Genomic DNA, 25,738 nt, shown 5'->3' with positions numbered 1-25,738 from the left:
TCCAACAAACATCAATGCAAATGTGTGAATACATATTTACACTTCCACACACACATATATTTCCTAATTCTGAGGGGCCTTGGAGCAACAATTTCCCAGTAATAACCAGCACACTTTCAATAAATAACCAAATGTCCTTTGTACCAGATTCTGTTCGGTATTACCATCTTGCTAGGAAATCTAGGAGCACGTGGGAAGACATTCCAAAACCTCCCCACTTGATAATCAGGCTGCATTTCCTCATGCAGACAAAAAAAAAAAAAAGTAGAAATTATAATTGTGAGGCTAGCTCATGAAGATTTTCTTTATCCTAAGACCTTGGAAATAAAATACATCATTTCCCATTATACGAGTAAATGGAAGCCTGGCAGTATTATTTTAATACCTCTTGTAGCTACACTATAACATTTTAAATCTTACCAAACCCGTTGAATTGCCCTCTGTCTTCTTTCCAATCGGTTACTACTCCTGTAAGAAACAAAGAGATAGTGGCCCAATGACATGGATTGACAGCCTCAAAACTGTCACCTTGGTAACTGCCCGGTTATTCCAAGGATGCAGTTACCACTCAAATCCTTTTGGGAACCCACCTTCTGCACTGGCCTTCGGAACTCATGGTTTAACTTGGACGCAGCAAGTCTTCACTGCCCTGAGTAGATGTGATTAAGAGTCCAAAGACACTAGGGGTTGGGTGATCAAGCCGAGTAGTAATTTTGGGTTGGAAAATAAAGGCATAACTATAAGTAGACTTGAACTCCCCAACTATTTTAACCAATAGTATAATGCAATCATGCATATACCTTGCCAAACTAACTCAAAGATGACTTTAATTCAGCTGAATAAGCAAAAGAATTTCATGGTCATGCTTCAGACATGCCATGTGTACTAGCTCAAAAGCACCAAGACATGGCCTTTCCCAGAATCTATCTCCCACTGTCCTAGCAGGCTCCCCAAATTCAGAAGACTTTGATCAGAAGGACTGACAACTGCTGCTAAAATACCACATATCCTACGCAAAGTGTAGCATAACCTCTTAGCATGAATTTGTTTGACCTAATGAATAGTCAGCCTTGAGTGACACAAGGCAAGAGGACATAATTTATTTGAGGGGGAGGCTGTGCAAGAGGACAGTCACCAAAGGGAGACTCTAGAACCGCCTTCTAACCCTCCAACTGCACACGGCCCCCCACCGTCAGCTCTGCCATCCATCCTCCACAGATCAGACACACTCGGCGGCGTGGTCCAAGCAAGTATTGATTTTTATTAAGAATAACTTTGGTTCTAAGAATTCCACCCTCGATTCTGTAAGACTTTCATTAAAAACAATTATACAAGAGCAAATACAAAAAAATATTAAATTATGAAAACAAACCCATTAAGGCTCCCTTTATATATATTATATACACTCAAACAAGTCAAGATTTTTCGGAGTAGAAGAATAGAGTCAACTGTTATAGCTTAGAAAGCAACAGTGCCTTACTACGAGACTATAAAACACTCGACTATTTTAAGAAAACCATAGAGTGGAAAAATGGAGCCATTTTTGTCAAAAAGTGGCTCAAAGCACGAAACTGCTTGGATATTTATGAGTCCTAGGGGTTTGGACTGTACAGTAGGCGGGAGACTGATGCTTATGTAATCAAGCTAGTGAGCCGACCCGATGTGACAACTTCTGAGAGCTCCCCTCCCTGGACAGTCCACTTTTCGTCCTAAGACATCAGCCTGCGCTATTTACAAGTAGACCTTGTGTACTAACTACACAAAATTCTGCAGATTTGTGAGTGAGACTGGGAGGGAAACGCTTTTGTGATTTTTTTTTCCCCAGTGAAGAAGGAATTCTTGGTAAGTTCTAGGAACAGGATTGGTCCTTCGAAAGGGGCCTGCTGGGGCCCTTGGGAATTTTATCAAGTGGCAGAATTGCTTCCAGAACACAGGATCTATAAAGATCTAACACCCAGTTAGATGAAAGGCTAGGAGCCGGTCCTGAATCTTCACTTTACAAATCACATTGTTAGTCCATATACACGAAGAAAGAACTCTAGTCAATGTGCAATCAGAAATGTACTTTCAAGATGATGAGTTAATGTACTTTTTTCTCTCAAAAGGAAGAACGATGGAAAAAAATAGTTACCATTCCATCCTTCGAAAGCAAACTATGATAGAGCAAGACTTTACCTTAAACATCTCATATTTTATTCAAATAATACTTGCTGATGAGAGAAATAATCCATTTCAGTTGTAATCAACATGTTCCCTAACTAGCAGTATATTCTCATTGCATTTATTCATATCTTGTTCACATGAGGACTGAGTATGAGCCTAATCATCAACTCTGAAAACTAAAGCATTCCCATAGAAAGCTAATTTCTACTATGTTTATTAAGGATTCAAAAGCTTGGGATCTAGCTTTCTATGAGCCTTTAAAGGAGTATAAGAAGATCTTCAATGTAGAGATTACTGGCTGTACCATCTCCATGGAGAACATACTGAATCCACACAAATTCTTCCAGATGACCCCAAGTAGAATGTACCTCTGCCCAGAGCAGCTGTATGAAATGGATTTTGTGTAAGAATTTTGCTACTATTCTTAACTCGGACATCACTTGGAGGAGCATGCTAGCTAGAGTGCAGAAACCAAGCAGCCTCTCCCTTCACCTCAATTTTTCCTGAGAGATGCAGAACAGTAGTCATCAACGTCCTTGTTATCAACAGCATCATCATCACTAAGAGAGTGGTGGACCAGTCTTTCTTCACAAGAAAAACAAGGCAAAGAAATGGGGGATCATTAATCAGAAACTTTCAAAACTTGGATTCTAATAATATTCAAAATGTACAAAAGCTGTAAATCTTCCAACAAGGCCTCCTTAGACCAAACCACATTTGTTTCACATTAAAATACCCGAAAAACTCCTTGCCCAGTTCCCAGTAGGAGCTTTCCTCAAACAGCTCTCAAAAGAAATCAAAAGATGTGGACCCTTTACTTTTGACACTGAAGTTGGGTTATATGGACTAGTTTTTATTCTCCAAATGACTGGGAGATTATTTCATTTAAAAGGGCCAGCTCAGCAAGAAATTAAAAAGCAAAACAAAACAAAAACCCTAATAGTTATCAAAGCAATAAATGGATTTATATGATGTGCTTTCTCTGAACTGGAATGTCACTGTGGAGCCTACTAATATCACAGAACCGAAAGAAATTAAAATAAGATCAAGATGGATGTTGACGTATTTTTGTTTACGTATTTTTAAACCTTCTCACCCCATTTCTGAGTCTTAGTGCCAACAAAGGTAGTAGCTGTGCTCAACATCCACACGAACATTCTCCGGCGTTAACTGTAATGTGGGTGAAAGTATAAATTGACCAAGAAAATGTTGGGTTCTCAAAATGGAATTTACAAACATTGGGTGTAACAAATCAAACACATTTCTGTGCAATCCAATAGATAACTAAAGGAACAAGGAAACACATTTTCTTTAGGTTTTCAAAGAAAAAAGGCTCTGTGCCCCACTAAACTTGGACCGGAAGAAAAACCAAGTAGTGCAACTCTCAAGAATTTATTCCAGTGTCCTCTTCCTCTGTCGTTGATGCTTCTTTTGATCAGGTCTGTGAACACAGGTCTGTTAGCCCAACTCAAGTGCTGGTCAAGGTCCTTCGTTTGGCGAACAGAACTGCAACTGTCACAGGTAGTTTATCCACCAAGATTGTAGGAAAACCAAATCAAATCCTTCTGAAGGTAACAATTCTCTGCTGGCTGGGACTCTCCCCAGGGGCTCCGGCCCTGAGAGGAAGTGTTGAGCAGACGCCTGCAGCCCGCTTCCGAGCGCGACGGGCCGGGCGCATCTCTGCGGCCCGGGCCTACGACTCCTGGGCTTGGGCCACTTCCTGGCCTGTTCTCCTGAGATTCCCTTTGACCTTCACAAACTCTGGCGCATTTTCCTGCTCTTCTTGCAATTTCTGATTCTCGAGTTCCAGCTAGATGGGATTCAGAAACAGGAAAGTGATTCACAAACTGAGCGGCTTTTCAAAGTCCCTGGCGACTTCATCTCCCAAGGGGAGAAAGTCTCTTCCGGTCTCCACTTTAAATATATATACATATGGATGCATACGGGTCCTGCAGTAATTCTGTGCAGGAGCAGCAGCCCATTGGCTGTTACCACAAGCAATGTCAGGAGAGGATGAGAACCTAAAAATCAAGGCTAAGAACACAAGACGCTCAGATAACACATGTCGCCCTGTAGTCTGTCTCAGTGAAGCTGAGTTTCCCAACCCTCTGCTGTGAATTCCGTGACAGCCCCTGGTATGGGCTCTGGCCCCTGAATCTCTTCCAGGCCCTCGACAAAATCCCTGTCTTTACCCTGAAGGTATTTTAGCCTATTTTCTGACATTTTGTCTCATATTTTCCTGTCATGGTATCAACACCAACACCTGACGTGTCTGGTGAATTCTGCTCTTTCCAACATCCATATTTCTCAGGACCAAAAAGGGCTATTTTTGAAGTAAGTCAGAGAAAGCCCAATACTGCATGATCTCTCTTATATGTGGAATCTAAAAAAATCGAAACTGTAAAAGCAGAGAGTAAAACGGTGGTTACCAAGGGCTGGGGGCTGGGGGAATTGGGAGACGTTATTTCAGGGAACATAATTGCCACTGTACATAAGTAAATCCTGGAGACCTAATACATGGTACCGTGATTAAAGCCAAAAAAATTGTACTCTGAATATTAAACTTGCTAAGGGACTAGATCGCAATTGTTTCCAACGTTAGAAGAAATGATAATAACGTGATGCGTTAGAGGCGTCCGCTAACGCGACAGTGGTGATCACACTGTAATATGATGGTATCAGATCAATATGCTGTACACTTGAACTGACAATAACTTAAACTGACGCAAGGTTGTATGTCAAGTATTTCTCCATTAAAAAAAAAAGACAACTTTCACCCTCACCTGCTCCAACTTCTGCTGCCGTTTTAATAGTTCGATTTCAAAGTCAGATTTCTTCTTCTGCGCTGCTTCCTCCTTCTGCTTTATCACTTGATCTCGTTTTCTCTTTTCCATCACTTTCTGCAGTTCTGGCTTATTCTGAGGGGCAAGACCCCTGCAAAAAAAAGCATTAAGAAAAATAAACGATTTTAATCTAGCGGACCAAGCTTTCATGCAGAGAAATTTAATGGAAGGCATCAGCCTCAGAAAAGGGGTCTACCGAATGAGCATGATTTTTTTTTTTGTTTTTTGAGGAAGATTAGCCCTGAGCTAACATCTCCTGCCAATCCTCCTGTCTTTGCTGAGGAAGACTGGCCCTGAGCTAACATCCATGTCCATCTTCCTCTACTTTATGCATGGGACGCCTACCACAGCATGGCTTTTGCCAAGCAGTGCCATGTCCGCACCTGGGATCCGAACCGGCAAAGCCCAGGCCACCAAGAAGGGGAATGTGCGAACTTAACCGCTGCACCACTGGGCCGGCCCCCAAATTAGCATGATTTTGAGGCCAACTACCTGTTACTAATCAACACCGGTGGTCTCAGAAATTCACAAGCATGAAGAAAGGGCCAGAGCATCTTCCAAATGTAAGCAAAGGAAATCCATTCATTCAATAAAAATGTATTGTGCACCTACTGTGCGCCAGGCATCAGGCCATGCAAAGGAGGTTAGTGAGAGTAGGATGGAGTGGGGAACAGCACACTCATTTGATGGATGCAACGAGCACCCATGATGGAGATGGAGATGGCTAGAACCTGAAATGCCCCCTCCTGGAGTTTCAGGGGAAGCTTCCCAAGTTCTAGCCCCCGATTTCGTGCACTAAATGTAGCCTAGAGACAGGCTAGCACAGAAATTTAAAGAGAAAACGGCCCTGAAAACCTCTTCCGAATTTTTCAGATTGGGAAGAGGGTTCTTGTACATCTAAAGGCAGCTCCAAGCTTTCCTCATTACTGGGGGGCACGACCGCGGAGAACTCTGACCCCCGACTCCCAGTCCAGTGCTCCCTGCAGGGTGCCATGTCACATGTGTCGTTTCCTCACGCACGGGAGCCAGGCTTCAGGGGAAGCGCCACATTTCTGAGGAGTAAATTAGGGCTGCCGTCTCTTCAATCGGGGAGAACCAAACCCAAAACTGAGGCCACTCCCTAGCAGCCCTCCCCTCAGAAAGGTGGGATGCAGGTCAGGGTAAGGACATTCAGGATCTCCTCAGGCGGGATGTCTGTGTTAACTGTTAGCTACGACTCTCCTTCTCTATTTCTCTGCCATTTCCTTAGGATTTCTCCAGTCCAGGCTTCCCAAGATGCTGAAGTGAGCCCGTCCACCTCCTCTGGACTGTCTTCCTTCTCTTCACGTTAGCTCTTAAGTAATTTCAACTTGATGCTAACAGTTACTAACAGCATTTAAAATAAAAAGGAAACAACTCACAGCACAGGAAAAACACTATCGATTCCAGGCAGCACAGGATATAGGTAATGGTGGGCATTTTCACACTCACACGCACACGTCCACACACACACTTGACCGAATAGTAACACGGGCTTTTCTGGGCTGCGGAAATGAACACTGCTGAATCCCCCTGGCCTGAGACGGGCCTGTGCACCAGCCCCCTACCTTCTGGTCTTGCTGCTGCTGACTGCGAGTCTGCAGATGAGGAGCGTCTACCTCTGTGGCTGTTCCCTAAGCTGCATCAATCACCCGAGGGGACTAAGTACCTGGGAGTCATTTGAGTAGCTGTTCAGTCAAATAATTTCCAGAATGCGTGCTCTGGTTGTAAGAAATTCAACGACACACTCGTCTCCATCTCTTTCAGGTCCACACTATCACATCTGTAAATGAAACCTCAATTTCACACTCCTCATTTATCTAATTATCATTTTAAAAAATGCTATGGCATCTCTCCTACCTACCTATTTTTTTAAATCACAATAAGCTTTTCAAAGTAGCTGTTTACAAAGTAAAGATCAGTATGTCAATAAAGATAAAGGATACATAGTCAAAATAGCATATGTCTTCACATTCCCAATATGCATTAGCAGAACTTCTGGCAATAAAGAAGGAGGAAAAATATATTAAAATCATATATTAAAAAATTTAAAAGTATTAAATTCATAAATTCATATAATATTGAAAAATGTTAAATTAAATTTCCAGTGAAACCAAAGAGACAGGTTATCATTGTGATTTAATTACAGTTTCACAGTTATGAAGATCGCATGAGAGGAATAGAGGTATAGATGAATTATTCTGGAAATTAAATTTTTAATTAATGTAATAAAAACTGCTTATGGTACTTCGCTCACAATAAATGTGTCAAGAGCACAGGAAAATTTGTTTGTAAATAATCTGAGTAAAGACCCATCTGTTTCATGACTATTAAAAAGCCTCAGTATGATACTACAGAATTAAGGGATTAAATTTTAGGATTAAGAATTTAGCTCTCTGCATAATTTAAATTTCAAACATTTTTCTTTCCCTATATATCACTGGCAAAATTAACCGCAACTGTTATTAAATTCTTCTGGATTATGCCAAAGCTGTGGAATAAGCTTTGATGTATGACACAGCAAGCTGACATTCTATTGCAATGTATGAATGGGTTTAACTAATACACAGTATTCATTTTCTGTTCAAAGACTTTTACACAATGGTGGCAGTCAGATAAAATATTTAGCAAAAGAAAGCTCAGGAAAATGGTGCTTATATGATAAATGTTCTGCACTTCGAACAGTCGAGAAGTCATCCAAATTTAGTTAATATTTTATCTCAGCGGATCACTTCACTTTCCGTGCTGAATGGAAAAGTTAAGTACTCGCCCATATGGCTGAGTCCAAAAATGGATCCAACTGCACAGACAGCGTAGACAGACAGAAACGAGCTTCTCCAAATTTCATAAAAACTATAATATCATTCTTTGCACGAGAACAGCTGATTCTCTTGAATCAATTCTGACATATACACAATTAACAAGGAATTTCCATCCTTTTAGAACTGGTGGCTTTGTACCATTCAAGACCAGTTATTCCCAAGCCTGCTTCCTGTGACTATTATACAGTGGGCCAAGCCAATTTTTAAAATTAGTAAGTACATGTTGCAAAAAAATAGGTTAGGGAACATATACATAAATGTAAAGTAAAAAGTGAACGTACTCCTAAATTCTCCTCATTAAACAAATCTTGGGAGCACCAAAAACTTACGCTGTATTCTACGTGAGTGGTGGTCCCAAAAATTGTACAAGTTAGAGGCCCTGCCCCCGTGGACTCTTCCCCTCGCTGCACCCAGAGATAACTAATCATTTATGCTCCTCCATGCTTCCTACACCTTTACCAACAGAGCTCTTCCACATTCTTTTTAATATCTGCACAACAGAAGTGTCATAATTTTGCCACTCCCATCCTGACAAACAGGCTGTTTCCAGCTGTACCCTATTAAAGCAAGGAGGCAATGAACTTCCTTGTACGTTTATATTTGCACTGTTATACAAGTATTTCTGTTGGCTAGATTCATGGAAGTAGAATTGTTGGCTAAGCATGTGTACATTTTATACTTGATATACATTGCCAAACTCCCCTCCAAAAAGCCTGCAACAATGTATATACTTTCACTACCAGTGATGAAATGTATAGACAACTTTCAATGGTACGTTTCAGGTTTCACATAAACAACTGAATAAGGTCAGGGGCAGACTGGGAGCGTCCATACTTGCCCCACCTCCACTCCAGGTGCACTTGAACCCACAAACGGTGAACTTGCCTCCTCACCTGGGACAGCACTGAGCAGGAGGCAAGGGCTGGCTCAGACCCAAACAGAACATCTCCTGGCCTAATTATTTTCTTAGGGTGGCGGGCGAGAGCTGCATTTGGAGTTCAAGCCCTTGATTTTAATCTTGAAACCTTCTGGTTTGGCCTGCCTCATCCACATTTCTGGCTGAGCGATGTCTATCTGCATGGATTCAAATGCAAATATTCTTATCACAACTTCCCCTATCCACCCTCCCCCCCACCCCGCCCTATCGTACAGCAACAAGTATTTATTGAGGATCTATTTGTCTAGCAAAGCATGCGAAATGAAAATCAACTAAAAACACAGGAAACTAGACCTTTGACCGATATGTACAAGCCAAAGAACCAAATTTAGGAATGTGCTTAAGTAGTTGGGTAGTCTATATTTGCCCAAAAAAGTACTCTTTGTAGAGAAGACAGCATCTCTAAATTATATGAGAATTTTTTTTAAGACCTCTCAAACACTGATCTTTCAACTACAAAAAATAATGCCTCTTGAAATCTGCCTTTTTATGCCATTGGGAACATCTAAAGAACCTGAGAACCTGACAAAGGGTCTTAATAATCAGACCTAGTGGGAAACTGACCCGATTGAAATTTAAAGACTTTCAACCTGAAAGTTAGTTGGGTCCAAAAGATGGCAAATAGAGGAGCAGAATTATAACCTTGCAAGAGTGTAGGTTTCAACATTAGAATACCTATCAGTGTTTGTTCTCCTAAACAGTGACTGGGCTTTATCTTCTAATCTCTAAAAAGTAACTAGGAAGAACCCTTTGAACTAACTGCCACAGGGCTTTGAGCCAAATCTGTGGCTAGGTAGAGCAAAGGTCCAAGGCTCCATGGACAGCTGGTTTTGTGTTGATCTCATTTCTGTCTCCCTCCAATTTCCCTACCCCCTTCTTCTTATATTATTACTATATCTGATTTATTTCTATAAACTGCCTTTAATTCTGTTTATTTCTACCCTTCTTTATTCCAGAAAACTATTGTGTGATCCTGAGAAGATTCCTTAGCCTGTTATTCTGAGTTGTCTCTTATTCACATGCCAAATTAGGGCAACTCCAAGATAATACATATTGAGTTAATGGAAAGGGTCTGGATAAGATAAAATACGGGCAGGCCCTTGATAAATTGTAGAAAAGTAGGCAGACTTTCATTATGGTACAAACCACTAGTTAAGAACGATTATCTTTAACTACATATTATCGATGTGATCCTTCCTATTATTTGGCACCAAAATTTAGAAATAAAAAGCCTACAGTCTCTTAAAAGTATGTGATAGAAGACGGTCAAAAGACAAGAAATTGCCTGAGAAGTTTTCACTCTAAAAGGTCATATTTCTAATAAGAGGACTTGACCCAACTAAGATTTTACCTTGAAAAACCTGAAGACACAGGATGAGATATACTCATTTAATTTTGAAACTTGCCTTTTCTCTTCTTTCTTTTTTTTAAAAGGTACTTGTACAGCCAGACCAGAACCTTTCAAAGAAAAAGAGGAAAAAGCAACAGGAATTTCCAGATGATGCTACATAGGAAGGAAGTGGAAGATGGATGGGACTAATCGAGTACTTATTGTATGCCAGGTATTTTAATAGGTATTTATACATGCTATTATTTAATTCCATTTTATAAGAAAGAGACTTTTATCCCCTACTTTATAGATGAAGAAACAGAACAAGAAGGGGGAGCTTGTCCAAGATCATAAAAAGGTCAAGTTCAGTGGCGAGTCAGGATTCATACCATTTCTCTCTGACCTCAACCCCACGTCCTCTCTACACTGTGGTACTTGAGGGAACAGCAGCATTCTCCGAAACTAGCTGAGCTGGGCCTGGCTACAGAGTCAGCTGTGTAAACAAGGAAAAGAAAGCATGGGCGAGAGAAGGTCAGACAGAGCGAGGTCCATCTTCACAGAATGCACCTATTCTAGGAAATACGGAAACTTATTCAGTGCACGAACCCATATATTTCCCAGAGCTGGAACCCAGGCCACTAACAGAAATTTTTGCAGAATAATTTGTAGCCTCTAGTTCAGAGAACAGTTGTTCTGCCAATTTTGGTTTTACTTTTGCCTCTATTCTGACTTGGAGCCTTTTCATAGATATAACAGAAAAAAAATAAACAGTTTGAGCAAGAATGTTTCTTAGAGATTAACTAAGCCCCTTACTCCCATTTAACAGATAAGGGAACTGAGGTCCAAGATGTGAAAACAATCAGAATACCACCTAGTTTAGAAAACCATTTAGCAACTCTCTTTTGGCATACATTCAACTTTCGATCTTTCCACCAAAACGCAGACAGGTTTCCCAGGGCAGGACAGCCTCAAAATTCTGTGGCCTTACTAGGAATTTACACAGTCATGTTCTGCTTTGGGCATGATGACACCAAATCCATATTTTTTTTCCTTTTATCTGATAAAGACAGGTAGAAGCTAAACATCCATTCAAAAAGAATCAAACTTGCCTTCGATTTCATCAGCATTAACCCAAAAGCGCACTGGTGTGACAGGGTAAAAAGGGAATAAGCCACATTCCCAGTCTGGAGGGAGGATGTATTTACAGAGAATTCCCAGGACAGGCAACATTTCTGGCAGGTGTGTACTCGGGAAGGAGAAATGCAACAAAAACGCCCCCTCATCCCCTTTCAAGAATTTTTTTTAATTAGCCCTTCCTCTAAGAGTACCCTAGCACTTAACTTGGTCTGCGTACCTTTCGGTTCAATCGTAGCCACCTTTTCACCAGGGCTTAGCAAAGAGTGGGTGAGTAATCTATAGGCCCACAATTCAGATCAACAGCTTCATTTGGAAGACATGAAAATAGTTCTCAAGGAAGCTTAATAATTCTTAAAGTAACTTCATATCTTAATAAATACAGTACCTGTGTCTCCTCCGCTCGCCCATGTTTACTAACCCTGCCCGGAATAACTTACAAAGCAGAGTACATCAGCCCAACATCCAAAAATTTTCACAGCCCAGATGGAGCTAACAAACGGTTTACAAAGAAGATGGAAGAGTAAATGTTTCACTCCTCTCCAAAAAATTAATAATAAAAATGATGACAGTAATAGTTTAAAATGTTACTTAAAACAAACAAAAACACCAGAAAGAGGCTGCTGATGGATTGTTAAGTCTGATGTGGTTCTAGAGACTTCTGCCACTCACGAATGCTAAGGCAGGCGATATTTACATCTGATTCCCACACTTCTGTGATGTAAGGGTAAAATTTAGAATTTTTACAAATCTGAGAAATAATATATTTTTCTTCTACTTAGGACACTCCCTTTTATCCTTAATGCAGCCCCTTCCATCCACATTTTAAATATGCAACCATTTCGGAGGGTGCTCAGGCCACAGAACTCTGCGCAACCCTGATGGTGGCAGCTGCGCCTGCAGCCGGCACTTCTCTGGGCGGAGGGGGACGCCCAGGCTCAGGAATGCCGGGAGGAGCAGGGAAGCCCTGCAGATGGCCATGAAATGAAAAACCCCACGAAACCTTTGCAAATGTCATTAAAATTAAATCTGGTTCCCTTCAAAGTCCGCTAAGGAAAACTCTGTTCAAGCAACCATCCTACCTTTTTTGATTCATGAGCAGCTCTCTGTGAAGATCTTGATGGTTCCGGGACATTTTGACAGGATTGACTAGTTTCTGAGGCCTAATTAGTTCAGGATTGTCATCTTCTATGTAGTCTGGCTCAGCCATGATGCTTCTCGGAATGAGATAGGCGTCCTTCAGGTTGGTGTCCTCGAACGGGTTGTCTGAAAGAGAAAGCCAAGGCTCCTTTGTACTCTTTTCTGCTCAGGTGTCGTGCATGGTGGCGGAGGCCCACATGGCCGTGCAGGTACGGCACGCGAACACGTGCCATCCTTCTCAGTCCACTTACCCCCCTCACTGGACACTCTTCGGAAGCTTTATGAAAGCCCCTGGGGGAGGAGAGGAGAGAGACGAATGTCCGCCTTGTTCTGTGTCACCTGGGACAAAAGCAGAGGAGCCCCACAACCTGACTCTGGTCACCACCAGTCACACCTTGAGTTTCGGGTCACATGGCATGCTTCCCACCACTGCCAGGTTGGTCTAAAGACCCACTTCACCCACAGTGAGCACCTGGGCACCAGACCCAGGGCCTTTATCGCTTCCTTCAGCCTCGCCAAGTTAATACACACCAGAAATGTGCAGACCCCTGGCCCTGCATCAGTGATGAGAAGTGTCTAGAGCACGGAGCCATGCTCCTTATCCTGCCACGCTACCAGTCCTGGTCCCCTCGCTCCTTACACGAGAGCCCTGGGGCTTCATCCTGTTCACATCCTCTCAGGTCTCTCCTCAACGTCACCTGCTCAGAGGCCTGACCTCCTGGCCACCCTGCTTCAACCCGCAATCCCACCCCCGACACTTCCCTGCTTTATCGGTGCTGCACGGTTTACTGGTTTGTTACTGGCTCTCCAGAGCACGTGTGACTGAGGACAAGGATGTCCTCTGCCCAGCCCCAGCTGCTCTAACCCCAGCAGCAGCACAGCACCTGAGAGGAAGTGCCAGAGGCAAGAGAAGGAGGGAGGGAAGGAGGGAGGGAGGGAGGGAGGGAGGGAGAGCAAGAGCCTGTCTCTGCAGGCTTTTCTGTTTTTCTGGAGGAGGGGTGGTCAGTGGCGTACAGGAGAAGAACAACTTGCTGCAACGCCTGGGCAGGGCCATAAAGCCTTGCTGGGCTTGGACTCCAGATCAGCAAAGTGAAGGGGACAGATGACAATCCCTCTAGGGTCCCTTCCCCCATGTTCAGTTGTAGTTGTTCATTCTATAATTCAACTGAGTGTGTCCTCCCCAATAAGAGAAGCTGCTGGAGAGCCGCATACGTCTCCTTCCCTACACCCCTGTAGCTATCTGGGGCCCGCGTGCGACACACAGTGGGTGGTCCATGCACATATGTTATATTTAATGAGATAGAAGAAAAAACTCATGAGGGGCGAGAGCTGGGAGGAAGAAAGCTGGCTGAGCAACAGGCTGGAAGTCCTCCGCGGGTCCATGTGGCAGGCATCCAACTGCTAGAGACCCCAAGGCACATCTCTTGGTGCTGACCTCATCCCTGATCCGCTGTCCCCCCACAAACCTGGCCAATGCTTCAAGATAACTAAGACGCCGTTTTATGCTTCCCTGTCCCTGTATGGCCACTTTATTTTCCAAACCAAAAGTGAGATGCAGTGCCTGACAAGAGCAGAGCATCTGACATGGGTCTTCCCTAGAAAGTCCAGAGTGTGCGTTTACCGATTCTCTGACCAGCTCTATGGCACCAGCTGGAATGGTGATCGGGGAACAGGGCAAGAGTGGGAGGCAGGTTCCCCATCCAAACGGGCTCACACCCAGGACCGCCACCTTCCCCACCTCTCATGCCCTCGGCACCCCAGCAGCGCTGCAGACATACTGCCCTCATAAAATGCATCCTAATAAAGGGTAATCATGGTTTCTGTCTATCCTCTGCAAGAGCTAGAACCACTTCTTTTCTAGTTTTAAATCCCCAGGTCTGGCAAAGTGCCTGGCACATGGCAGAAGCCAAAAAAACGTTGAACTAAATCAAATCTGGACTAAACAGAAGAAGTGGAGAGTTCTACCATGAACAAGCCCCCAGAGGGAAGACAAGCTCCATCTTGGTTTCTGCCCAAGAAATCAATCAATAGCAAACACCTAAGTGAACGGGGGCTAGGGCGAAGGGAGCAAAGAACACAGGGTGTCCTCCCATGGACTCTGGAATGGGTGCGAGGGGACAGATACTGCAAAAGAATGAAGAAGTGTCTTCAACCACAATTTTTTAAAAAGCCAGGTCCAGTGGCTAGCTGTCAGCTACAAGCAGGAGTTTCGGTTTCAAAGCCATCAATGATGTTTTCCTGAATCCCTAAATGGATCCAAAACACTGTTGTACTCTAAGGCGTCCAACAGGAAATGCTGTTCTAAGTGGCGGCCAACAATGAGCCAGTGCTTCAGACATGGCGCGTGCGGGTCTACGATCACACCTGGTCCCAGCCACAACCCTGCAAACAGAAGAACTAGCACCTTCACTTTACAGACAGCAAGATGGAGAAACAAAAATTAAACAATTCTCCCATGCTAATACAGATAGTAGCATACAGTTCAAACGAAAATAATGTCCTCTGATCTCAACACCTATGTTCTATCAATCAAATTATGATATTTAACTTTTTTATAGCAAAATCCTCTGAAAATTAATGTGAAAATAAGGAGAGTGAAAAGCCAAAGAATAAATAAATCCACTAAAATAGAAAAATTGTAGCGGCATCATATGTTTATATATTTTAGGTATAAGTGCATAATTAAGGCTCAGAATTACGAAACGATAATATATATAGGATAACAAATTACACCAAACATGCCTTACACACTACTGCATTGATCTTGTAAGTAAGAACGCCTTGCTACCCGCCCTGAAGGGAGAATTACACACCTTGCACATGGAAAGTCAGTGAACCCATCGCAGCCAGCCGGACTGTTGCCCCACGGAGAAATGTGCCCCTTGGCTGAAACCTGAAATGTACCATGCACATTTTTACGTGGCCCCAATTGTCTTTAAAAGCCGATAGCAGTTTCACTCTAGTTAATCAGTAGACAAGAAGGCCTATATGCTTCCATAAAAGGATGTTCCTCTGCCCTAAACCATGAACAATCTCCATGACACCAAACCAAACAGGGGACCGCCTCCTCCGGGTGAGATTACAGTCGGGAGGGGAGCCCTGTGGACATGTGGGAGAAGAAAGAAAGGCTCATGCAAAGCCCTAAGGCAGGAGTCTGCCCGATGGGTCTGAGGAATAGGCAAGGAGCCGGTGTGGCCGGAGGGGAGTGAGTGACAGTGAGGACACACAGGGGAGGGGCGGGCAGGAGGTGTGAGAACTTGAAGGCCATCGTAAGGATTCTTTTGAGCAGAGAAGTGGCAAGATTTGACTCATGTTTTCAAAAGATCGCTCTGGCTACTGAGTTTGGAACAGACTGAAGCAGACAAAGAAAGACTTGGGGAGGCAGCTATTACAGTAGTACCGGTGAGAGATGGTGTAGACCAGGCTGGGTGACGCAGAGGTGGGAGGGCAGATGGATCAGGATACATTTAGAAGGTAAAGCTCTGGGATCTCCTGAAGGACTGGATAGGAGGAATCAAGGATGGCTCTAAGGTTTCTGGCCTGAGCAACTATGAGTTTAGTGTGAGTAGAGCAGGACAGGAGATAAGATCGGGACTTCCGTTTGAGACATGTTGAGGACATCGGCTAGATATCTAAGTGGTGACTCAAGAAGGCAAAGGCCGTCAGTGCCCAGACCCTGGGTGGCTCTTTCCTTTGTGTTACTGATCCGACCTCCATGGTCTCTCCCTTTGCCTGCCCTCCTCCCACCAGCCCTTCCCTCTGCCCGTCCATTCCCACTATGCCCACAACAAGAGCCAACACAAGATGCCCAGCCCGGCCTTTCCTGGAGGTCAGTGCCGGTGTAAGAGGCAGGGTGAGCTTTCAGCGTGCAGAATGAAAAGGCTGCAGTTCTGAGTCTGGGAAACAAGTTCAAGCTTGGCTTTTTTCAGATTTCTTCTCCCACAGGAGAAGTGCAGTGCATGGGTCTCAGCTTGTCTCTAGGGGAGAGAGGCAGACACGGGAGCAGGTGGGCGGGGCTGGAGGAGTTCTGCTAGAAATGAAGACTCAAATGCTTTCCTTCTTCTTTCTCACTGGTCTGCCCTTCCTCCCAACTGGAGTTGGGAAAGGGGCCATGGAAGCCCCCCAGCATGAGCCAAGTGTGTGGACCGTAAGCCGGCCTGTGGACCAGGCTGAAGGAGCTGAGCCCTGTGGCCCCTCCTGCAGTCGACCACACTGGGGTCTGGAAGAGGCATTTCGTAAGGAGAGGGTGAACTGGCCGGGGGCAACCTCTGTGAGACTCTGAGCACTCACGGCAGTGGCGGCGGCTGGGGAAGGACCTGCGATCTGCTTCCGGCCACTTCTCAGTGACTTTCCACCCTGGAGCCATGACCAACACATGGCAATAATCATCCAGATGACCTTCTTGTTCAGCTTTCTTCCCTCTGCCAACCGTCATCCTCATTGCCACCAAGGCTGGGAAATGCCACTCTGATCCTAAGGGAACTCTTCCATTGCACAGATGCTATCCTCCGCTTACACGGGAATGAACACTTACCACTCCCCATGTTTCCACACTTCCTCTCGCCTTCCTCCCCAGCAGGCCTTTGCTGGCACGGTTCCCTCCAGCAGAGATGCTGATCCTCTTCCCACCCATCCCTGGGTCACCACAAAGCCAAACCCCATGCATCCCTGCAGAGCCAGAGAAACGCCACATCTTCACGCAGCTCTCCCTAACTCCCTGGCTGCAATTAGACTCTCTGACCTGTAAAGAACTACGCATTTCCTTTGTTCCCTTTCCTAGCTCACCAATCCCCACCTTGTGTTACAGCAACATGCACATAAATCTGAGCATCTCTTCACGGCGGAGACCACATCGGGTTTATGCTCATATTCCTCAGACTCCTTGAACTGGGTCAACAAATAGTTCTTAAATGAAGTCACACTCGCGGGCTAACCACCACCAGAGGGCGCCCCTGAGCTGTTCAGCGTCCATAGCAACCAGGTGAAGAGCGTGGAGTTAGGGGCCAGAGTTTCCTCCCCAGCATCACGTACTCCAGGAGCCAGACAGGAAAGCCAAGATAAAAACGTCCGGATTTTGTAAGTGCATATTATTGTAAGGGGATATTATTATTAGGACAAGAAACATTCTTCCAGAAATAAACATGAAGGCATTCTTGTCATATTCACTCCCCCGGTCGAATAAGCAATCCATAAATTTTTTTTTTTTTAATTATCAAGTCAACAAAGGAAAACCAGTGTCAGCTCAGTCCAGGAGACATGAACCCGGCCCGCGACCCCGGACAAAGCTGACCTTCCCTGACTCTCAGTCCTCTGGTCTGCTGAAAGGAGTGTTGTTGTAAGAACTGGTTGAAATGTGGATCTGAGTTGTGTGTGTAATCCCTGGCATGTCTCTAAGAACTCAATAAATGGAAGCTATTATTAGCCAACACCATTCCAGATTTTATTCAGAGGTCTCGGACACCTTATACACAAAACTCCACCTCCCTAGGCCAGAGTTCAACCAAATGACCCAGAGACCTTCTCACTGGTACGCGACAAACATTAAGAACCTTCTGGAAAGTGTTAATACGTCTATCGTACCTTTGAGGCACTACACGGAATTCTGAACAGCTCCAGCTGGAGTGCAGGATGTAGCAAGAGGACAGACGTGTGGTGGCGAGGGGCTTTGATGCTGTTCTGAGGAGGAGGGGACTTTCTGAACGATTTTAAGCAGGTGAATAACGCAGAATTGTGTTTTAGACAGATACAACAGAATGTACCAAAAAACACCACCGGATGAGAATTCTGCCTTTAATTTCTGCGAATCAACAAATGGAAGTCATGACTCAATTCCACTATCCCAAAGGATAAGGACATCCCATCCTTCTAGATGAATTCTGAGTCGCTGCTTTTCATTTTTTTCCCTTTCAAAGGTTCATTCTGGGCCCAGCTCTATGCCCATCCCGGGCAATTTTTGTTGACCGCTTTCCAGAGGTGAACCACCATTCCCACAGAAGAATTTCACAACTGGACTAACAAAACAAAAACAAACATTTGGTATATCTGAGTTTCCCCATCATCCTGTTTTGGCTCCAGTAGTTCATGTGCATATTTCTACATCAGAAAGATAAAATTTAAAACCTAATCCTATGAGATTTAAAAACCACAATCTAGAGATTATGCTAAATTGCATGTTTACCTAAATATTTAAAATCTAATTCTACCTAGGAGTACTAATCATTGAGTCCTTTTTAAAACAATCGCTGAAACATGGCAACGTATACAGTTTACGAGTGTCCTATAATCAATCAAAGCTCAAGAATTAAACTTCTGGACTGCACAACTCCTTTTGGGGAAGTTAAGAGTAATTCCAAGGCATTCTTTAAGAGACTTTGTTTCCCAGGCTGGCTCTGAGAGATTCTAACAATCCTCCGGCAATACGCAAAAATATCCAAGTCTTAAGATTGCAGGCCTGGGTCGGCCAGAAAAGGCAAGAACTCTCCCTGGATCCAGGGCTATCTCCCTCAGCACCCACGGGTCCCAGAAGGGTGGCTGGCTGTGAAGAAAAAGGGTAAGAGAGAGGGCAGAGTGAGTTAAGACAGGAATTTCTCCAAAACAGCAAAGGGTTTTGCTGACAAACTTCTGACTTGCCTGATCTGAGGCAGACCTAAAAATTCAGGCTTGGACTAGGAGACAGTGACACCATCTGGTACCCGAAGGCATCAGACAAGTGCCCAGAGGACCCTGATGGCCACAAATCTAAACTGAGGCTTACAAAGGATGCCTGACCAGAACAATCTGTGCAAGCACAGACACGTGACTTTTTCAACTCTGCCCAGCCCCACTGCGGGTGGAACTCTGAACTCAATAAGTTGGCCGCCAATACGCTCCTGTACAGAGGCCAAACAGTGACGCTCTTGGGAAAATACCAAACTCGTTTTCTCATCAGCTTTTTCACCCCCAAAAAATGTATTTTTACAAAAAAGGCACGTATTTTATATTTAGAAAATGAGAAAGGAGGCAAGAAACCTCAGGAAGACAACACATGCCAATATCAAAGATGAGCTGGTCGGAGTGAGCGGGGACCAACCAGTAGGTGGCGATGGCTCCACAAATAACTGGGTGTCCCTTTCCATCCTGACAACCAGAAGAGCCAGGATGCCTCACCCTGACCCTCAGCATCACTAGTAAAATTACACACCAAAAGCACTAGAGACACCCATGAAAGGAAGCCATTTTGCAGTCATTGTGTGTCTGCCCTCGATGTTGTATGGAAGCGTCTCCCCATCATTTAATCCTCATGATGGCCCTATGAGTAGTTTTCATTCCCTATACAGTCATATGTCGATAAACGACAGGGATATGTTCTGAGAAATGCACGGTTAGACGATTTCATCGTTGTGCGAACATCATATAGTGTACTCACACAAACCTAGATGGTACAGCCTACTGCACACCTAGGCTACACGGTACTAATCTTATGGGACCACTGTCATATACACGGTCTGTCATTGACCGAAACATCATTATGTGATACATGACTGTAGTCTCCAAAAGGGGTTCGGACAGCTTCAGGAACATGGGCTCAGAATCATGCTGACTGGGTCTAAATTCCAGTTTTCTGATTTACTGTAAGGGTGACATTGGGCAAAGTTTCTCCACCAGTTTAAAAAAAAAATCGGGGACGGCCCGGTGGCACAGCAGCTCCGCTTCACTGGCCCGGGGTTCACCAGCTGGGATCCTGGGTGCAGACCTAACACACCACTTATCAAGCCGTCTTGTGGCAGGTGTCCCAGAGAAAATAAAGGAAGATGGGCACAGACGTTAGCTCAGGACCAGCCGCCCTCAGCAAAAAGAGGAGGACTGGCAGCAGATGTTAGCTCAAGGCTAATCTTCCTCAAAAGAAAGAACAGTAGATTATCTCATGGAGTTGTTATGAAGAGTAAATGAGAAATGCATACCACATTAAATATTAAATAGCTATTAAAATTACTATCTAGAGATCATTTGGTTGCTGCTGTCTTATTACAATTTTGTTATTTCATCTGTTTGAAACCTTGTCCAGCCCATGAGAAGTAATACGGTATAACGGCACAGGGCACCAGGCCTGAAGACCACCCCTCCCGGATTAGAATCCTGGTGCTGTAACTGACCAGTTATGTGATTTTGTACTAATGACTTAACCCAAGTCCTGATTTCCTCAACAGTAAATCAGAGCTCACAGACCTACCCCTGCAGAGTGGCTCCAAGCATTACAGAAAACTTACTGAAAGCATTCACCATACACAGTACCTGCCCACATGGCACAGGCTCAATAAAGTGGACACTTAAATAGTTCTAACAAATTAATTCCTTAATCTAACTGGCCATTAATCAATGCCTATCAAAGTGAAAATGGATGACCATACACTACGAGTATGCTAGTTTAGACAAAATTTAATGGATGAACCCAGTCTTGACCTCTTCTCATTTTTCCAATTTGGACTTAGACGAGTAACAGAGAGGGACAGGGAGGGAGAAAGTGGAGAGAAGAAAGAAAATTCCCAATAGGCAAAAGGAGCTTGCAGCCAGAGCCTGCCAATGCCTTGAGAATCCTGATCATTCTCCAGTCTCCGCTTCGGTCTTCTTATCTGCACCACTGATAGCCATTTCGCTCTGATTTCTCAGTCATCTGTTGTAAATAACTATTCTGAGCATAGGGCAATTATGTAAATATGAGGGATCTGCAAGAACATAACACCCCCTAGGTTAGCCCTATATAAAGAGTTTAACTCTTCAAACATCAAATAAATCTGCTTAATGTTCACAACTGACTTAACCTCCCATGTTCCCCAGGGGATCGGAACTAACAACCCATTGGTAGCCAACAACTCTACAAAAAGGCAAAGCAGAAAATAGGCAAGATCTTTTTAGAGGTGTGTTTTGCATAATGTTCAATCAAACCCTGTGGAAAAGGGGCAAGCAGATAAGCAATGAGTAAAGAACAGATAATAAAAATGTGTTCAAAAACACTGCAGTATTTTACCCTTCTGCATTTCACTAGATGGGTACCATATGTAGTGTTTACTGCTCTTTCATCGTTAAAGTCGAGTTTCTACACCATTAAGCATTTGCATTCACATCTAACAAAAACTTAAACACATACAAGGGATATCCAGGAAGCAAATGACTGGAGCAGGATTTGAGAGCATTTCTACCGAAGCTGCTTGCCCAAGATGCTGCTGAGGCCTGAGCAGAAGAAAGCGACGCTGACAGGCAACAAATCAAAATGTGGGTTGCTTTCCATGGAAACCAGAAAATCAATCCTGCAACCGAAGGTGGCTTCCAGCTCCCCAAAGTCCAATGCTTTGTTCAAAAGAGGGGTTTCAATATTGCCCAATGATATCATGCTTAAAGCCAAGTAAAAGTTAAAAAAAAAAAAAAAAAGCAAAGGCAGTTCTTGAATAATCCAGTTTTGCTAGCAAGTTGCGTATTCAGGCTAACTTGGAAAAGTGTCAAAACAAAATAGAAAGGGAAAATGAAAACAAAAACAAAATACACTGGGGGGTCGTGAGAAAAGGAAGTCTCTGGGTAGAACAAAACTAACATAAAAGAAATAAAAGTTAACTAAGTTGGCTGGGTTGGGGGAGGAAGTGGAAATGGTGTAAGGGTGAGTAAAATCCTCGCAGGGCCCTGAGCCAATGATGACATTCCCCTGTCCTGGCAGGCAGCGGGGCCTTGGCGATTTTTTCACTCAGAGACTCACAGGAGTCCTAGAACTTCAGATAAGACACTAATTCTACAGAGCCCCTCCCTCGGAAGACACTGATTCTGTGCACTCCCTCCCTCTGCCTCCAGCGTAGATTCCAGAGTTCCCTGGTGGCTGGCAGTACCACCCTAATGCTGTGAGCAGTGAGACAGGGAGGGAGAGGCACTTCTCAGCCTTGGCCAACAGCAGCAGGCATCCGAAAGAAAGGAGAGAGGACCACCAGGTGTTGGGCATTCCACGGAGGATGGTGACACGCAGCACAGCTGTGGGAAGTCAGTCCAGACCATGGTGTGTTGGAGCCTGCCAGGCTTCCCGCCCTGCATGCCCCAGACTCCTCGGTGCTAGCTGAAGCCGAAAGCACAACACAGTTTCTCAATGAAACAAATGCATGTGGGCCTATTGCCTAGAAAATGGCTGGGTCCGGGTCCTCAGCTAGAGACGTTTCAGCCTGAGAAGGGCCTTAGCAAATAGCCCCTCTACCAGCTGCTGTCAACGGGGCTGCGGCCACGGGGTCAGGCAGATGTTCTTTCAGATAAAGGGTCCTGAGCTCTGGCCCTCAGGTCCGTCCACAAGGATTGTGCTCTGTAAGGCATCCAACGACAAAAAGCCCACCACTGGATCACTAACAGAAAAGAAATTCCCTGCAGCGACATTCGCTGCCTGCGCAGTATGTTCCTATTTGCATAAGAGACCACGTCCAGGGGTTTCCTCAGGGCTCCTGGGCTCTCGGCTTCTCAGGGATTCTCCTCGACCTCTCCCTGGAACCCGAAGCCACTGGCCATCTCCTCGATTTCAAAGCCAGTCCCCTGCACAACCCTCTTCTGGGTCTCGCCCCATCCATCTGCCTAAGCATCCTCCTGCCTCCCAATCTCTCAGCGCCAAGAGTTCTCCAGAAGCAGTCCCTAGCCCTGTACTCTTCCGTATTGCCTTTGGAGACCCCACACGCTCTTGGCCCTTCCACTATGTGAGCGGTTTCTAAAGTGCCTGTGAGGACCGTTCCCTTCTTCTCAAGCTCCAGGTCAAAACTTCCAACTGCCGACTGGATACTCCCCTTCCAGAGCAACAAGTTTAAAGCTGAGCTCAACCCCGCTGGCTCATTTACTTAGTGCTCCCTATGGGCCAGACCAGGGAGAGAACACTACACAGGACAGGGCAGACCCCTTATATTTTAGTGGAAATCACCCCAGGCTAATTTAAGTTCAAGTTATGGTTTCTCAATAGCAACAGAGAAGACACCACATGCACCATTCTCTCTCGCTCTCAGAAATAACCCCGTGTTGCCCTCCCTAACTTTATTTTTCTCAAAGATGCCATCGCCCAGCTTTCAAACCTATGTTATCTTTGACAATGTCCCACACCTGGCCTTGAGATGTAATCAATCAATGTTTCTTTTTCATAAATGTCTGAAACCATCGCCTACTGTCGCTGCTATGATCCTAGTTCACACTCTCAGCCCTCATTCTTAGAATCGTGCAAATGGCTCGGCTCTTCACTGGCTTCCATCCCTCCTGGTCACTCTTCCTATAATCCAGCTGCATTCTCAGGAAATCCGATACACTATTTAACCAGCTCAAGAACTGCCAGGTCGAGCATCACTGCCACATCAGGATAAAATTGTAAAATTGTAAACTTCTGGGCCCCGCTTTCAAGGCTCTCCACAATCTAGTCTTCAGCCACCTTTTCAGAGGTCTGCTTCCTCCTCTCCAGCACAAACTCTCTACTCTGGCAAACCAGTACATCCCAAACTCGTGCGCACTCCTGTCTCATCCTAGAGGAGGGGCCAGTGGCAATTTCTCTTCTTGATTTCCTCCCAGGTAGAATTCCCTCCTCAAGACGGATGACAAGTCCAGGCACCTTGCAGCGCCCCAGCACAAAGCTCACCCCTCCAGGAACCTCCCCATGGCCACTCCTCCAGAGCCATCTCCCTCTCGTCTGGACCACTGTAGACAGTTTTACTGGATGACCCCTTCCCCCATGAGATTGACAGTTACGAGTTAATTTTTCACGTGTCTCCCTGTTGTCTCCCTTCAAGGACAGACGTGTGTCCCTTTGGAAGAGAGGAGGCCTGAGTGACGTAAGCCACTCCCCTAGCTCTCGCACAGTGCCTCACACACAGCCATACAAAGGAGAAGCAGCTCCATGGTGACTCGTTGACAGAGAAAAACCAGTAGAAAGCTGGGGCTGCCGACTCCCTGTGGCTTTGGCTGAGCTCCATGCGGGCCAGCAATTACCTGGTTTTATCCCTACTGCGTCCCCAGCACCATGCTGTCTGTCACACGGTGGGCACTCTACAAAAACGTACGGAGGGCCGGCCCAGTGGCACAGCGGTTAAGTTCGCACGTTCTGCTTCTCGGTGGCCTGGGGTTCGCCGGTTCAGATCCCGGGTGCGGACATGGCACCACTTGGCAAGCCATGATGTGGTAGGCATCCCACATATAAGGTAGAGGAAGATGGGCACGATGTTAGCTCAGGGCCAGTCTTCCTCAGCAAAAAGAGGAGGATTGGCAGCAGTTAGCTCAAAGCTAATCTTCCTCAAAAAAAAAAAAAGTGTACTGAATGATGGGGCAAATACACAAATCCTCTAAGGGAGGAGAGTACCCAAATGAAGTCACTTGTCCCATGAAACTTTTCCTGAGTCCTCTGGAGGGTTCTCTCCTTTCTATCCCAGTGGGACACTGTCAACATTTCTCTTACGATGCTTACATAACCTTCTAACCAGAAGTTTTCTTATCCCTCACATTAAACTCACAAAGAGAAGACCTGACTTTTACTCATTTCTTCTCCCCAGAAACATCCCACTGTGCCTTCCACGTATGGTTCAACTACATCTGACCAACTGTTACTCCAGTCAAGAAAAGTGCAGAGCTCAGGTTTACAGGTTGCCAAAAACAGAGGAGGGGAAGGGAGGGGAGGTCAACCAGCGCTTTGAACAAATTCCCTGTCCTCGTTTGATCTTGAAGGAGCTCAGAAGAGTTAGAGACAAGTTCCTGCTTCTCTCGATGCAGATCAGCACAGGGAACCAAATGTCCATTTTTCTAAACCAGCAGATTATTCTCTCTCGAATAAGATGACCCAATAAAACCCTCACTAAAAGTCCATAACACTAATTGCTGTGTATAAGCAGTCTTCTGCCACAGAAAGTATCTCAGATTCTTGTCTGGTGGGAAATAAATGTTAGTACGTTGGCCTGCATACATATTCCCATGCAGTAATTAATTAGTACATCATTAACATGCAGCACATTAATCTGCACAAATCTCTATGCAAATGAAATGCTGTCCAATTAATAGATTTCTTTAATAATCGACTACCTTAAACTCTTTGGCCTTAAAATTGCCTTAGACTGATAAATTACACTTATCAAATAATAGCTGAGAGATGACCATTAGGTGACTCCGAGTTTCTCTCTCCTACAGAAAGCAGCCCGATGAGACCTGAAGGTCAAGGACCCTGGATTCTACCAGCAAAGACTGTTCTGCGGTCTAAGAGTGTCACCCAGTGGTAGACGGCACAGTTTGTATTCAGAGCAGCTGGTGCTTTTTCAAAGCAATATTTGTCACATGTGTTTCTTCACTAAAAGGAAAAGAAGAAAGCCTCTCTTTTTTTGGAATTGCACTAAGAAAT

The 25,738-nt window shown here is 44.7% G+C and overlaps 1 protein-coding gene across 8 annotated transcripts in view; it reads right to left on the bottom strand.

The window, feature by feature from the left end:
* Positions 1-1,241: 1,241 nt before the first annotated feature.
* The window catches only part of LOC103565149 (protein FAM107B), a 76,899-nt gene continuing 52,402 nt past the window's right edge, over positions 1,242-25,738 (bottom strand). For 7 of the 8 annotated variants that reach the window (XM_070601120.1, XM_070601126.1, XM_070601121.1 and 4 more), the window contains 3 exons: positions 12,330-12,513; positions 4,947-5,097; positions 1,242-3,973 (listed from right to left, as the gene is read on the bottom strand). In XM_070601120.1, coding sequence (XP_070457221.1) covers positions 3,857-3,973; positions 4,947-5,097; positions 12,330-12,457 — 396 coding nt within the window. In that variant the 5' untranslated portion in view covers positions 12,458-12,513 and the 3' untranslated portion in view covers positions 1,242-3,856. Of the gene's footprint in view, positions 3,974-4,946; positions 5,098-12,329; positions 12,514-15,200; positions 15,329-25,738 lie in introns of those variants that run through there. The other variant, XM_008541129.2, reaches the window with a different exon arrangement.

Source organism: Equus przewalskii, chromosome 30 (genome assembly GCF_037783145.1).
Source record: "Equus przewalskii isolate Varuska chromosome 30, EquPr2, whole genome shotgun sequence".
Taxonomy (NCBI): domain Eukaryota; kingdom Metazoa; phylum Chordata; class Mammalia; order Perissodactyla; family Equidae; genus Equus; species Equus przewalskii.
The sequence above is the reverse complement of the archived record's forward strand: the minus strand, read 5'-3'. Positions and strand labels throughout refer to the sequence as shown.